General features: G+C 39.2%; 1 protein-coding gene across 1 annotated transcript in view; it reads left to right on the top strand.

Annotated features, from left to right (window-relative positions):
• Positions 1-3,990: 3,990 nt before the first annotated feature.
• MOV10L1 (Mov10 like RNA helicase 1) overlaps positions 3,991-15,440 on the top strand; it is a gene marked incomplete at both ends in the record, with an annotated part of 36,659 nt that continues 25,209 nt past the window's right edge. Inside the window, 5 exons of the mRNA XM_084306229.1 lie at positions 3,991-4,078; positions 6,304-6,494; positions 12,195-12,351; positions 12,729-12,841; positions 13,750-13,940. Of these exons, the coding sequence (XP_084162355.1) occupies positions 3,991-4,078; positions 6,304-6,494; positions 12,195-12,351; positions 12,729-12,841; positions 13,750-13,940 (740 nt within the window). The remainder of the gene's footprint in view (positions 4,079-6,303; positions 6,495-12,194; positions 12,352-12,728; positions 12,842-13,749; positions 13,941-15,440) is intronic.

The following is a 15,440-nucleotide window of genomic DNA, read 5'->3' as shown; positions in this document are numbered from 1 at the left end:
TATTTTATAACACCCTACAGATACAAATTCAAGTATCCCAACAAGTTGGGAAGTTAAAAGTTTGAAACTTACCAAGAATCCTATCTTCACTGTAGAACTCTTCTTTACCTTTTTCTACTAACCTTAGTTTTCTGGAGTGTTCCGACAAAGCCTGCACACTGGAATCGAGCTGCCGTTCACACTTAGAGAGCACTGTGATGGCTACGCAACGTACTTAAAATCTAGCAGGCGGCAGTGACATGCATCGGCCAGCGTACATTGGATCCAGTCCTCTTGCTTATTAGGCAATAAAAAAAAAAAAAAAAAAAGAGAGAGAGAGAAAGAATGCTTTTATCTTGAAAATGCTGGCACCTTGACAACTGCAGCAATGACAGGGTCTTTTGTGTACACTTTAAACACTGTTGTGCCCAAGCCACAATTAGATTTTCAGGACTCTGAAGAGCATCACCTTTTAAAGTATGCTAAAAAAAACTTTAGAACAGCACTGCTTTTCAATTTGTACTGACTGTAGATTTTGTTCTTCTCAAAATGCCAGCCAATACTGAAAAAATATCAAATGTTACAGTTGGAATAGGCTGAAACTTGGAAATTAATCATGCACTATACAAAGCTGTAAACTGTGCTAGAAAAGGGCAAAAAAAAGAAACCGTAGCCTAGCAAAACTGTCTTAAGCAATTAAGCCCTTCTGTTCCTCTGCTCACAGAAGACACTATAGAAATATTTCCATTCTCTGAATCCTCTCCAAGACTACGTTTTAATGGAAAATGGATAGTGCTTACTTCACGTCTTTTTCAAGGGCTGTTAGGTACTAATAGTATGGACTTGCCCTAAGATTAATTACCTCAGATATAAAACAGGATCATATTTTATTCCTCTAGACCATTCATGTCAGTTTAGGGAGGTGTTTCTTCTATTTTTTTTGTTTGTTTGTTTGTTTTTGATTTTGTTTTTTAATTATTATTTAAATACACAAAGCTGGTGAGATATTTAGATATTTATTTCATCTAATCTCTTTCAGTAAAACTGAATTTATAATGTCCCATGTCACTGAATGGAGCAGGGATCAACAACACCAGGAATCTTTGTTCACAATTCCAAGTCTCCCAGCCAGTATGGAACCTAAAAGCCCCCTCGCTCAAGCATAGCACTACAGTGTTTCCTCAGGTTACAACAAAATTCCTTCTTCCCCCTTCCCTCTGCATTTCTCAGTATTTGCTGGCTTGCAGAGAGGCTCAGTATGTTAATACGGTATCCCCTGCACTTTTCATCAGTGTCAACAAAAAAGCAACTAACCTTCAGCCTTCAGTTTCTACTCAAAACCTTTTTCTGGGGATCTTAAGTTCCCTTAATTTCATGTTTCTGACTCCATTCAAAGTCTTGGGTCATTTTTATACATACACAAAAGGCACAAGGCAAGATCTGGTAGTCAGAGCCCAAGACACCTAGTAATATTAGGTGCTGTACAAAGGTGCTGGATTAAGAGATTCTTCCTAATTCTAACAGGTGCACAGGAAGCCTACATGAAGACTGCAGACGACATAACAATGCCAACAAAATGTTCCAGGCTTCTGAAAAGGGTTTACGAATTAAGCATGTTTATTCTAAATTAGGTTAAAAGATAACGCAAGATGACAAACAAATCAAATGGTGAGAGGCTACAAAGAACTTAACAGCTAGAAATGACCACTGAATGGGATCAAACTCCTGAAGCAGCTGTAGCAGATGCTGGGCCATTTGCCAGGGCTGTGCCATGATAGATTCCCCACAGTAACCATCAAAGACAAAAAATAGGTTGAAGATTATATTCGACTTGCCAAAGGACAATGTGATAAATAGGTACATAAACTTGCTATACTAATAGGTTTATATTGCTAAAGAACAAAAAAGCATTTTAACCTGAGGCAGTTTCCCTACCTGTGAACCCAGGGTCACACCTTTGTTACGATTTGTAAATGCAAAAATATATAGCCCTGGTGAATTTTATTTTTATCATGCTAACTAACTCTTCCTTTAACTAACTCAGATGAGTTTTTATTAGCTCCCTACATATATATATTACATATGTACACACACATATTAATGTTCTGATTCAGTTTCTGATTCCTATATATAATACATAAGGAAATACACACTATTTATATATAATACAGTATAAACACTGTATTATACGTAACATACGATATGTATATATAATAGTTACCTATGCATTCTTTTACACTTTATTTAATTATACTATTGTAACTTATTATCTATATTTCCTGTGTAGTGTTTTCAGGTCTTTTAAAATCATCTTTTTGAAGTATTTTGTTTCTCTGGAGCCTGTTCCTAAAACTTTCATTTCCCAGATTATGTCTTGGGACATGTAGAGAACCAAGAGCAAAATACAGGCCCAATAGCTTCAAAGGGATGTCTTGTGTCCCAGTATAACATATATTTCTTTGGATTTTTTTCTGTCTTTCACACAAATCATCATTTGAAGAGTTCACACCAGTTTGATCAGTATATATACTATCCAATTTATGCTACTGAAATATTAAATACTTCTATTTGTATGGATGCAGTAAACAAACACATCATGTTCACATTTAAAAGGACATCCAGATTAAATACTTGCCTTTTTCGCCTTGCAGGAAAGTTCCTGAGCAGCACAATCAACCTGTGAAGGCTTTTATAAACTATGTCAGGAACAGGATCTTCAGACAGGATCTTTATCTCTTTCTAAAGAGATCGGTGGCTACAGACACTCATACTCACACATCCCGCCTCCCAGTAAGCATCTCCCCAGTTACTCCAGAGCAGGACATGGCAACCCGTGTGTAGTTACTGGCAACCTGAATTCCCTCCAGCCTAGGAACCAGACACAACTCTGTAAAAGCGTCAAACAGTCTGCAGCGCACTCCTAGCCCTTCCCTGCCTAAATAACGCTGAGCTAACCATCCGAACAGAAAATAAAAGGTTGCCGAAGACAACCACAACTCCAGTCTCAGAATCTGATGACAGACTACACCACCTTCCTCCAACTAACAGCCGTAAAGCAGTTTCCCACAGAAGCGTAAGCTGCTCTGCCAAACCTCCTGGAACCGTCTCCTCCATCAGCCTCGTGTGGCTCTTCCCACTGATGTTACCAGGATGCTGAGCTCACCAGCTCAGGAACTGCTTTGTGAAACACTATTTGTTAAATAAAATTTAAAGGGGGCTTACACCAAACGCCTAAAGCAGGCTGCATGAGGAGAGCTGGTAAAAAATATCAAATAATGAAATGGTAAGCAACAGTCAGTCAACCTTTATTTCCTCTAGAGCCACAGCAGCTCCTATATTAATGACAGGAGGACAAACAACACTTGTTTTTGCTGTTCACCAAGTTTATAATGCTCTAGAGCTTGTTCTGTTGCTTTGACATTTGCTTCTGCTGATGCTACAACTCAGTAGTATGTTATTTACATGTGTGTACTCTCCCACAGTCTCTATGTCATGTCAGTAGGTTCCATGCCACTCTCCCAGGGGCAAACATGGGCACTGATGGCAGCCCTCAGGCCAGGCCAGACAAGGGTTTTGCCTGGTCAGTAACTCCTCATTTACAGAAATCCAGAAAACCCATTGTGCATGTCCACAATCAGGCTGCATCCCCTGAAGCCTCCAACAGAACGCATGCATTCTCTGCTTGAGGATTTGTATAATAACTCTGTAACACATCAACTTTAATGTCATAATACATCAACTTTATTATCTCCAAGGGACAGTGAACGAAACCTCATTTCCCTTTACCCCCCTCCCCGCCTACAGCGCCCTCCACAAAATGGCGCCGCGGGCTGCCCTAGCGTTTCACGGCCCGCGGGCACGCGGCGGTGGCTGTGCCACGTGACCGCGAACCAGCGACGTGATTGGCTGGCGTCGTGTGGGGAGGGAGCGGGAGGGCGCTGAGGTGGCGGTGTGGCTGTCGTTGTCCCTGACCGTGTCGTTATCGTCGCTGTCGCTGTGTGTCGGAGCGCGATGCTGGGGCTGCTCTCCAGGGTGCTCGCCTTCTTCTGGAGGCGGGCGGAGGGCGATGAAGGAGGCGACGTGAGGCGGGCGGGCGCAGGTAGAGGTTCCCGCAGGGCTGCATGAGGCCGGGTGCGGGGCTGGGTGGGGCCGGGCCGGGGCCGAGCTGCTCAGGGCGGGGAGGCAGAGCGGGAACAGAAGGGGCTTGTGGCTTCCTAACCGGATCCTGGCAGCTGCTTCACACCGCCTCTCCTCGGGTCTTTAACCACTGTTGCTGGTTAGAGCATGGAGTGAGGCGTGAAGGGTGTGTGGTGCCAGTTGGCTCTTGGGGCTTTCCTCTGTAACACCGTGTTCATAAGTAAGTTCTCTTAGCTGCTTTCTAATGGGCTGTTATGTGGAGAAGGTCATAGAATCAGAGAATATCTTGAGTTGGAAGGGGCCCAGTTATGATCATTGAGTCCAACTTCTGGGTTATGTCCAATGTTCACCACTTAAAGTTGCATTTAGAAGAATTTACAATGTTAATAGGTTGTTGACAGAATGCAAACATCAGCAAAAAAAAAAAAAAAAAAAAAACTGTTAATACCTCTAAAGGATAAATTTAAGACCTGAAGTCACTGGAGAAATAACTTCAGCTTTCAATTCTTCCCTCTCAGAGGACATAAAGGCTGAGGATTAAATGTTTTATATAAGAAATACATTTTTTTGCTACATTCCTTCACCTAATAGTCATAATACAAGTTTTAAAAGTAAGCAAAAAAAATGTAAGCATCACTCCACATCTATGAGTAAACAAAGGTACCTGAACAAGTATTTCAACCTCTTTGTAAGTAGTTCTTGAAGGATGTGCACTGCATCCTGCTGCCAGAAATAACATAACCTCAATGCTTTGAGGCTTGAAAATGGTGTACACTTAAGATGTTTCTAGTAGTGTTATATGTAAGTATTGTTGGGGGGGACAGTCAACAGGAAGGTTGTATGATGGAGTGGACTGCACAACATGGAAACTTACTTACAATTATGCAGTACACACCCAGAAGTGAGTGTAAGTGACCAAAACAAGAAGGAATATTTTTAAAACAAAATCTAGTTTTTTGCTCTACGTTTAGAGGTAGACAAAAGTGTCTCTTGGTTTCTCACACAGATAGCTAATTGTAAAATTATTTTCAGTAGTATGTTACTATTAACTAGTGCTCTAATTTTTTTTTTATTTATTTTATTTATTTTATTATTTTTTTTTTATAGAGGATTCCCCAGGAATGCTTGTTTCTAAGCTACAACCTCTATGAACTAGGTGCATCAAACTAGGGAGGACTGATTTTTGTAGGGCTGGAGCCTCACTGATGTTTCTTAAAATTAAATCAGCTTTTAAACAAAGTATTGCGTTTAGATTTTCAAACCTTGTGTTTTGTGGCTGTAGGAATCTTTTATTTTTCATGCATGCTCGTTCTGCATTTAGATTATAGGATAATGCTAAATTTTTTGTGTTGGAGCAGGTATATGGGATGGTTTAACAGGGAGGAGCACTCTGGTGACTTAAATAGACATTTTGTTTACTGCAGCATTAACTATGATAAATGCAAATATCTTACAAATAATGCTTTATTCAAACTACTAAAAAGTACTTCTTGCATACTCAGGTAAACAAAGCAAAACAAACTATTAATAGTCATGGTTGTTAGTGTAGCTAATAATACCTTAGAACTGTAAAGCTGGGCTAAAGTAGATTAGCTTAAGCCTGACATTGTACTACAGTGCTGTTGAGGGAAAGTTTCTGTGGTGTGTAAGTAGATACTACTTCTAAAACAAAAGACTTAAAAGTTACGGATTTCCAGAACAGCACATCTCAGTTCAGAAGCATATTATTACACAAACAGCTGTGATAAATTGATTTATATAGCATCATGCTTGTTTACTTTCCCTACTTTTTCAGTATAGAAAACTGAAATGTGTTGGATTCCTAATGAAAAGAATGCTGAGAACTGTTTCTTTTGATATGGAAAATACTGAAAATAGCTGTTGGCCCAGAACTTTTGGGAGAAATTGTTTAACTTTCAGGTTTTTTTGTTAGTTTGTTTTTAATTTTAAGTTTTTTTGAAGTATGTTTTCTATATAGCTTAAAGACAAACAGTATTTGTGTTAAACAAGCTTTCTTCTATAAGCCTTCAAGTTTTAAGTGTGAAACTGGTTTGTAATTGCTGTGGATATTTAAGCTGGGCAAGAGAATGACTTCTTGATCAAAAGTAATAGCATTCTTACTAGCATTCATTACACATTTAATGGTTCTTTGATCAAGTGATTTGCTTTTACACCTACTTTTTGTAGATGCAGGTCATAAAGAAGTAAAAACCGTGCAAGGAGTGGTGACGAGATTTTGCCATGATTATGGGATGATCAATGACTTGATAATCTTCACAAAAGATGCCGTTTCAAATGGTATGCCACTGGCTGTTGGACAGGAAGTTATTGCTGTTGTTGAAGAGGACAAAATATCAAGTGGCTTGAAGGCCATCAGGGTAAGAGGTGAATATAAATGGTAGTCTCACTTTCTCTGTAAATTAATTGAGACTGTGTGTGTTGTGGAAGTTACTATAATTTTAGTCTCCTGAATGGTTTAAAAAAAAAAAAAAAGAGAAACTTCCAGCTTTTCACTTACAGAGGATAATTGGTTTTGCACTGAATGTATGCTATTTTTTTTAGCGTATTATTCTTGTAGTGCTCGTGCTCTGAGTGTAGATCCAGATGTAGTAAATATTATTTACTACATACTGTTGGTTGAGGTAAGTGCATCAGAGTTTGTTTAATCATAGCTAACTCGAATCTGTATGTTCCCTTTTGAGTTTGAGTTATATTTATGACATTGCTATATGAATTGATAGGGGAATAAAGCCAGTGTCTGTAAGTTTACTTTTTTGGAACAAAAGTGAACAAGAACACAAATGTCAGAATTTCTTATTGTAAAAATTCAATAACTTAATGCCACAGAGTTGTTAAAAGGGACATTTCAGTACATCTTGATGCTTCATCTGTAAACCTACTTCAGGCTTGATTATCCATTGCTTTCAATTTTAATCTGCTGTAATTTTTTAAAATCAGGCGTAGCTCAGGTGCGTGTGATAATCTAGCTTTCTTACACAGAGAGGCTGAGTCCAATAGCCCTTCTTTGTTTGGATATTATGTAAACATAACTGCTGCTTCAAAGGCTGCCAGCCATGCAGAAGCACTTGGTAACTGGGGGTACAGAACCAATCTTCTTTGCTGGCATCTGCTCAGCTTAGCTACATTATGCTTTGAGTTCAGCACTGGGCCAGTGTGCTTCATCAGCAAACTCACCCTGAACAAAAGCCTGAGCCAAAGAGAGTAAGTCTAGCTGGACTTGAGCTGGCTGCAGGGAGCCAGTCTCGATATAACTGTGATTTTGAAGCTGACCTTCCTTGTAAATGGATATTTTATAATTAAGGATTTTAGGTTCTCCTGCTTCTTATAAAGAATGTAGTCATCACAGTAGCTTCAGGCATCATGCTGCAGGTAATAGGAAGTTGATGGTTAAACAAAGTATTAGTAAAGGTTACAAAAAATTAAATAAAGTTCTTATACACAGGTTTAATGGGAGTAGAAGTGATCAGATTGAAGAACTCATCATTGCTATTTACTTGCCCTTACTATGCTAAATCGACAAATGATGTCAATAACTAGGGAAAGGAGGTCAAAATCTTGTACTGATTAGCATGTAGTGTTCTTGATGTCTCATGCCTTCCTTCTGTGCAGTATCCTGATTTTGTTACTTCAGAAACGTTTTGGTCAGTGTCCAGCAATAACCAGCTGTCTTACGGAAGCCAGTTTGCATTATCTCGATGTGTACTACACCTCGCTTAGTGCCAAGTGGTGTATGTTTGTAGCAGGATGATTTACAGATCGTAACTGAAACTGGTGGCTTGTCTGTTGCAATGTACTGTATGGTTTTCCGAACATGTCTGTTGAACAATCCTGAAACTGTAGAGTGTATTTTTTATTTCTCATTTTCACCTTCCCAAATCCTTAAAATCTGAGCATTTGACCCATCTATTTTAATTTCCCATGTGTCTGAATTCAAGCTAAAACCGTAAACTGCTGAACAGCTGGAATTCCACTTGATGTCATGTATATGTGCAGAGGCATCTGCAGTGTGTCTGCGATGTGTAGATCATGTAATTGCTAGTGTGCCTTGCTGCATAAAACATCCAATGTTCGGAAAAGGGTGCGTGTGGTGGCAGGCATGTGTTAGATGTGTATGTGAGCTTTATGTATATATGACTGAAAATGTAAGAATTTTAAAAGTGACTATTCATGCTGCTGCTCTTTTTGAAGAGCTGTGTGTATGGCCAGTAGAGCCTTTGTAAGGAAGGACCAAATACCATCACAGGCTGCTTTGTGACTGATTGCATGAGCAGTTCAGTACAACACAGCTCTATTTCCTGTAGTAGATTCTTCCTATCAGTGTGATTTTGTGGATGTAGGAGAAGTGAAGGTATGTGCTTACCATCTGAAAGAGCTGCTTTCTGTAAAATACATGTTCCTACAGAAGGTAATCTAGAAAGTTACATTTATTTTACTATATCGCTTAATTTGCCTTGAATTTAAAGATCCCCTTAAGATTTTAAGCTCTAACTTCCATCAGTCAGTATAGCTGTTAATTTTATGGAAAGACCTGTATCTACTTAACCCGTAAACAGGAAACCAGTGCAAAGATGCTGGATGGTGGCTAAAAGCCTTTTTGTAATCGCTATTGATCAGTAATAACCATGCTTTTCAGTTGAACATGATACTCATTCCATGAGATGAACACTGAGTTAAGGGGGAAGCCAAACTTTCTGGCTGCTCTAAGGACTTGCACGTAAGTTCCTATTTCCATCATGGAAATAGCCTAGAGGCTGCTTGTTTATTAAAATAAATGTTCAGGAGTTTTTCTTCTTTAGTGGCTGAATTGGCAGTAACTGTGCTGAGTCTGGTAAAATGAAGTTGATTGAAAATGTGACCTCTCAAATAAAAGTAGATAGAAAATAAAGTGCTAGAAGACTTAAGTGATTTGCATTTTACTGTGTGATGTTTGGGTGTTTAGATGCATTTTATATATTCATGAGTTCTATAGATGATTGGGGAAACACAGTAGTTACTTCAGCAGACTTTTTTCAAGTTCCGTTGCTGGTTAGATAATAACTAATGATGCCAAACTATTTCTGAGATGTTTGCAGTTCATAACAACTAGGTCTTTTTTAAATCTGAATGTAAGACATCTTTTTTTATAACATGATTTCAAGAAGACTTCAAATGTTTCATGCTTCCATTTTGCGCTGTTTTCTCCTGTCTTTTACTCAGAATAGCATCATGAACAATTCCTGAAATAAAGATGTTTCGAATTAAAAATCAGAACTATATAAGACAACATCACATAGTAAAATGAACTCCAGTTACATGCAAAATTCTTGGGGAGTTTTTCCTTGGAAACCCATTTCATTTTTGCAACCGATGCAGTTTTGCTGATGAAATGAGACTAAGGAAAGAAGAGTAATAAAGACAGAGTTTGATCATAGGACCTAAAATGAAATACCACAAGAAATCTAATGAAAGATTTCTAAAATAGTCAGCTCTAGTAGTTATATTTAAAAAATAAATAAAAGCCTAGCATCTTGTAAGGTAACCTCATTTCCCTTCATTTTATCTATTTTAGTGGTATTCACAATCAAATAAGTAAGGAGACAAAGCTCATTTCTTCAAAGGATGCAGTAGTCTGTGAACTCCTGCAAATAAAAAGAAATATGGTACAACTGTTCTTTTCAGACAGAAGAGGGAAAAAATGCAGTATAGAAGTATTGACTGTAGAATACATAGTTATGTCCTTAAACTGTTCGCAAACTGGAGTAGAGATGGGGTGCTTAGCAACCTGATATAGCAGGTGGCATCCCTGTCTGTGTCGGGGGTTGGAACTGGATGATCTTGAAGGTCCCTTCCAGCCCAGGCCATTCTGATTCCATGGTGGCTTTACTCAGGTGGGCTGCTGAGCTCCACCACAACTGTGCTCTCACTCCCCATCCTCAAAGGGAAGCCCCCCGTTCTTCTGTGCCGCTCCGGGGGGAGGAGGTGGAAGAGGGTGGACTGGGGAAAGGTGTTTTCAGTTTTTCTTCGTTTTTCACTTCTCTGGCTTGATAGTAATAGGCAATAAATTTCTCTAATCTTTCTCTGCTTTGAGTCTGTATTGCCCGTCATGATAATTGTTGAGTAATCTCCCTGTCCTTACCTCAACCCTTGAGCCTTTTGCGTTGTATTTTCTCCCTCTTTCCTTTGCGTTGAGTGAGAGAGTGTCTGTGGTGGAGCTCAGCTGCCCAGCTGAAGTAAAACCACCACAGCCAGCATCTGGGATATGATCTGTATGATCAAGACAAAGCAGTTAATATTCAGTCTATTCTTGCTTTGTAATGTACTTGTTCTTGGTAAAAATGGTCTCCAAAAAGTGCACTACACAAATGTAACCGCATGTAACAAGTGTAAAATTCCTTTTAGTATTTATGAAAAGTGTGGGCATAGGACTGATTTTCATCTCTGCACAAATGTTGATCTGTAAAAGAAAGATGACATTACACAGACTCCTTTGTTGGGGTGACTTTTCACGTTATACATTAAGGAAGTACTTTCTAGTTCTGAGTTTCTAATCTTCACATAGAAGTGAAAACACTACAGTTATTTATTTCTTTTCCATCCGGTTTAGGTTGATTTTGTTCCGGTTACTCTCACCTACATTATGTTAGGTTTCCTCTCAGCTTCTTTATTCTGGTTGTCAATTTGGAGATGCTTTTTGAAATAAGCTTTCGTGGAACATCACCTTAAAAAGATGAAGATATTATTGACTGTGTTAACTTAATGATCTGATTTGTACACTTACACTACATATGTATCAGTCATTGAAAAAGTTGTCCACAGGCATTTCATTCAATTTGTTTAATCACTGCAGAGATACCTTGCATACTTTCATAATGCTTTCTTCCATCCTAATCCTCATTACCCTCACAAAAGAACTGGCGATCTCCTTCCTTCTGCTCTGTTGCACAGTCCAGTTTCTCTGCATACTGTACGGAGTCAGCAGTTCTTGTGTGACAGTTGAGTGCATCTGTGCGGTGGCATTGGCATTGTTACTGGTTCCATCAGCGTTTCTAGAGAGCGAGGAAACCGAATAATAAGCATTTGAAATGTAGAGCCAGGACTCCTGACCCCACGATGGTAGTGGCCCTACAGAAGCAAGGAAGGCAATTCACAGCTCTAGGCATTGTTAGTGTGCTTATATTGAGTAATTAACAGCAGAGGTCCTATTATCCTTGGCCCCAACATAACTGTGCGGGGTTAAACGGCTTTGTAAACATTGATGGTTTGTGGCTTGCATTCTGCAAAGGCCTGCTTAAGCAAGTAAACTTACTTTTGAGGTGCTGATACGGAGAGCATTTAAGAAGCAGATATTTGTTTTCAATCTCAATGATTAAAGAATGACTGAGGGACAGCATAAAATGCATAAGGTGTTTATAAATGGCATTTTGACAATGTGTATTTTTATTGCTTTCTGAAATAGCAATGGTCTAGATCCACTTGCATACAGTTAAATTGCAGGGTTGAGGATACAGTTCCTCTTATCAATATTAAGAAGACACTTAACAGTAGAGCTAATGCAGAAGAGGCATGACATACATTTGGCAAATCAATATTTAACTATTTCACTGTCTACCACTGAAGCATGCAGCAGATTTCTTAAAGGGGAAGTTCCTTGCTGTTTACTGCTCCTTCTTGTCTACAAAAATGAACAGCTATGGTGAGTATAGAATGTCTAATGAGTTTGACTTCCAGCAGCAGTTGGAATTCTGAGAATTTCATAACATCTATATAAACTGTGTTGCCACTCTTCGTGCTACCCCAGCCCGAGAGACAACATCGATTGGCTGCCTGGACGGCTGCTCCCAGAGCAGGGACACCAGAGATGGACACACCGTGTCTAGCTCAAGTACCAATTTATTGCTGTGTAGCATAGCTTCTTACACCTGTACACGCGACCGCCCCGGATCCCCATGACCCTTTGTTCCACCCGCGGTCCCTCCCAATCCTCCCTCCACATCTCCCCCCACAGTCTGCTTTATAAAATAACCACACACTTGTAAGTGTCAGCTGTGTATGTTTTTTTCTGTTTATTGTATTAATAGGTAGATGCAGTCCAGACTACATGGGGAAGCTACAGTACCGCTTGTAATGCTTCTGAGCAGCATGCCAGAATATTAATTGGCAATATTACTTCTCTCTGTAAGGATGGTGGCTACATTAATCAGACTACTCATTTCACAATGGAAGATGTCTGTGAAGGTGTGTAGGGGCTTTCTTGTTTGTTCTTCCTTAATTTTCTGTTAATCTGAAGCACGCAGACCGCATCACAAAGAAGTTCTGATAGTGTATGTAGTGAAATAAATAAGGGGAGTTGGGTGAAGAAAGCTGTGTCATCATTCTCACTGAGCATGATGTACTTGCAGTCCTGGAGTATAGAAGTGTACTTTCCACTGGCACCATTTGCATAGTCTGTCATAACCTGGTCGGGATGAGAAGAACTAAAAAGAGAAGCTTCAACTCATTGGATCTAAATAATTCATTTGGCTGGTCGCATTGTTTAACTTCAATTAGTTCTGTATGGGAGTAATGCAAATGCAATCAATAGCAATTAACTTGAAATGCTCTGTTTCGCATAGGTTTCAAGCCTTATGTAGGTGACTTGGTGCAAGCACAGTATTTTATTAAACCAACAACATGGAGCAGTGAAGCAGTTGCTGTAAAGCCTTTGAGATATAAGCGAGTGGACAAGGTAAACATTCTGCATGTTGTTTTTCATGGAATCATAGGATGGGTCAGGTTGAAAGGGACCTTAAAGATCCTCCAGTCCACCCCCCTGCTATGAGCAGTGATGCCACCTACTACATTAGGGTTTTTGACAAGGGGAATCTTTCATGAAGTTGTGGAGTTTGTGGGTACTTTCAGGATTGCAACTTGGTACATGTTTTTCAAGATGTGTTGCATAAAAGATACCAACTCATTGCTGGTTTAGAAATAATCCTATATGTGAAGGCTTTTTTAAAATTTAGGCACGTTCTGGATAGAACAGGTTGATTAACTAACATACTGGCTATTGATTCTGAATTTGGATGCTTACTGGTTTAGTTATGTTGAAAATCCACACATCCCTACTGCAGCCAAACTTTTAAAGAAGTGATAACTGGAATTTATGTTAAACTTGTCCAAGTATGTCGGCTTTAAAACAGTAATTGTCCCTTTTTTATTTTACTGAAAATACTCATGCCCTCTAGTAATAGTGATTTCTATGGCTTATCGTATTTAGCTTAACTTTATATGTAGAATAATATCTGCTTGTCCTCGTAGGAAGAGGAGGAAAAGAAAATTCCTCCTGTTGTGACTGCTAGTACTGAAGTCTTCCAACTTACCTAATTTATACAATGGGTATCATTAAGTCAAACGTACCACATGGAAGTAGAACCTAATGCTTGAAGTGCTTCTGTCTCTTTACATCTTTAAATCTGTAGACAAGCACAGTGATTCTAGGTTAAGGCTGTATGTTTGTCTTTCATAAATAATTGAAATTTTAGATTGTTGCTCTGTTAATGCTAGCGTGACTTTCACAGAAAACTAAGCAATGATAGTATGTCACTTAGGTTATTCAGTGTTACTTGGTATTACCTGCTTAAAATCCTGTTCCAGGTTCGCGTTTCCAGCGTCTGTGGAAGAAATGGTACTGTAGATGAGAATATATTTTTCACTTTGGATTCATTGAGACTTCCTGATGGCTATTCACCTCGTGTACATGATCTAGTAAATGTGATAGTGGTGGAGAGCAATCAGTCATTTTATGTTTGGAGAGCTCTCTGCTTGGCTCCAGTCGACCAGAAGGGGTAACATTCATTCTTTTCTTCTTTCCACTTGCTAATGACTAAGGATAAATTGCAGCTTGCAGTTTAGGTGCAATTTTCTTGCATTTATTAAACAAGAGATACTGTGGTTTGGATTCTTGACTAGTTGACTAGAAGACATGATGATGGGAAGATCAGAGTGTTATGTTTTAGTCCTGGCTCTTTCTCCTTCCTTTCCAGAAGGTGGAGGCATCTGTGCTTACTAAAGGAGTAAAACCAGTAGCAGCTGAGCTCAGAAATACAGCTAGGCAAGGATGGAATTTTGCACAATTTAGTTAGAATAATGCCAAGCTCATGCTTTTGCTTAATTTCCAGTAATTTGTGATGTTCTTCCAGTGAGGACTTTACTGTTTGAAACCTATATTCAGTGGAACTGACATGAAATAAATGTAGTTTAGTATGGGAAGAAGCACAATCTTATGAAATAATCCCCTGCAGAAATGCTGAATACGAAGTAACGAGCCAGTAGCAGTTCTGCAGGACACATCTGTAGCTGGACTTGTGAGTTCAAGTCAGCACTCAGTGCTGACAGGGACTAGGTGGGATTGCTCAGCCTGATTCTGTCAGCCAGAAATAGGCAGTGGACCAATTGGAGAGTCAAAAGGAGAGTACAACAGACTTTCCTATACCTCAGAAACATCACCTATGGAAGAATTTGCTTTCTTCCTCTCTAGAGAAGATGGCCAAGGGCAGTACGTCTATCTTCAAAGGACCTGTGACGAATGGAATAAGCTGTCTGCTCTCACCAGAAATAATGGATATAGTAGGCTTAACTTTTACCTAGGTAGAGCTGGAAGTGTTCACATCACATTGAACACAATACAGTTTGGTTGAGCTTATTAGTGATGGATTTTATATTCAAAAATCTTACAGGAGTAGATATTAGGGTTGATTTCTCAGTTCTCTTGGACTTTCTCACATCAAAAATGAGCCAGGCTAAGCTGCAATGGGAGACATCTAGTGGGCTTTGAGAGTAAACTCTGCAGCTAATAAAGAGCAGCTGTGATAATTTTATACTTCATTGTGTTAGGTGACTAAGGTACTCACTGAGGATATATAAATATCGAAGAAATGATTAAACCAAGTGCCATTTTAATTAACTGAATTCTGCTCTACAATTAAGAAAGTAATGATTTTGAAAAAGGCTTGCTGGTAGCTGACACTGACCGTTGAGAGCTACAGTTGCTGTCTGACAGGAAAGAGCATGTGGCTTTGGTCTTGAAGGCTTTTCTCATCACAAATGTGTATAACAGTAGTATTTAAGGTTCTTTTTTGTTTTTAGCTTTTTTAACTTTTTTTTTTTTTTAAGTATGCTTGTAGACTGCAGCAGGCAGAAGACCTAAGTGCTTAGGGTATGTGTTCAGAAAGGTTTGAAGGCTAGTCATTTTTCTTTCTCGAGCTCTGCTGCTCAGCAAGACTCTTGCTAAGGACCCTGGTCTCTCTTGTGTCTTGGTTCAGCTCCCAAAGAGATCCACAGTAGCT

This window comes from Netta rufina (genome assembly GCF_964035555.1).
Source record: "Netta rufina genome assembly, chromosome: 1".
Classification (NCBI taxonomy): Eukaryota; Metazoa; Chordata; class Aves; order Anseriformes; family Anatidae; genus Netta; species Netta rufina.
The sequence above is the reverse complement of the archived record's forward strand: the minus strand, read 5'-3'. Positions and strand labels throughout refer to the sequence as shown.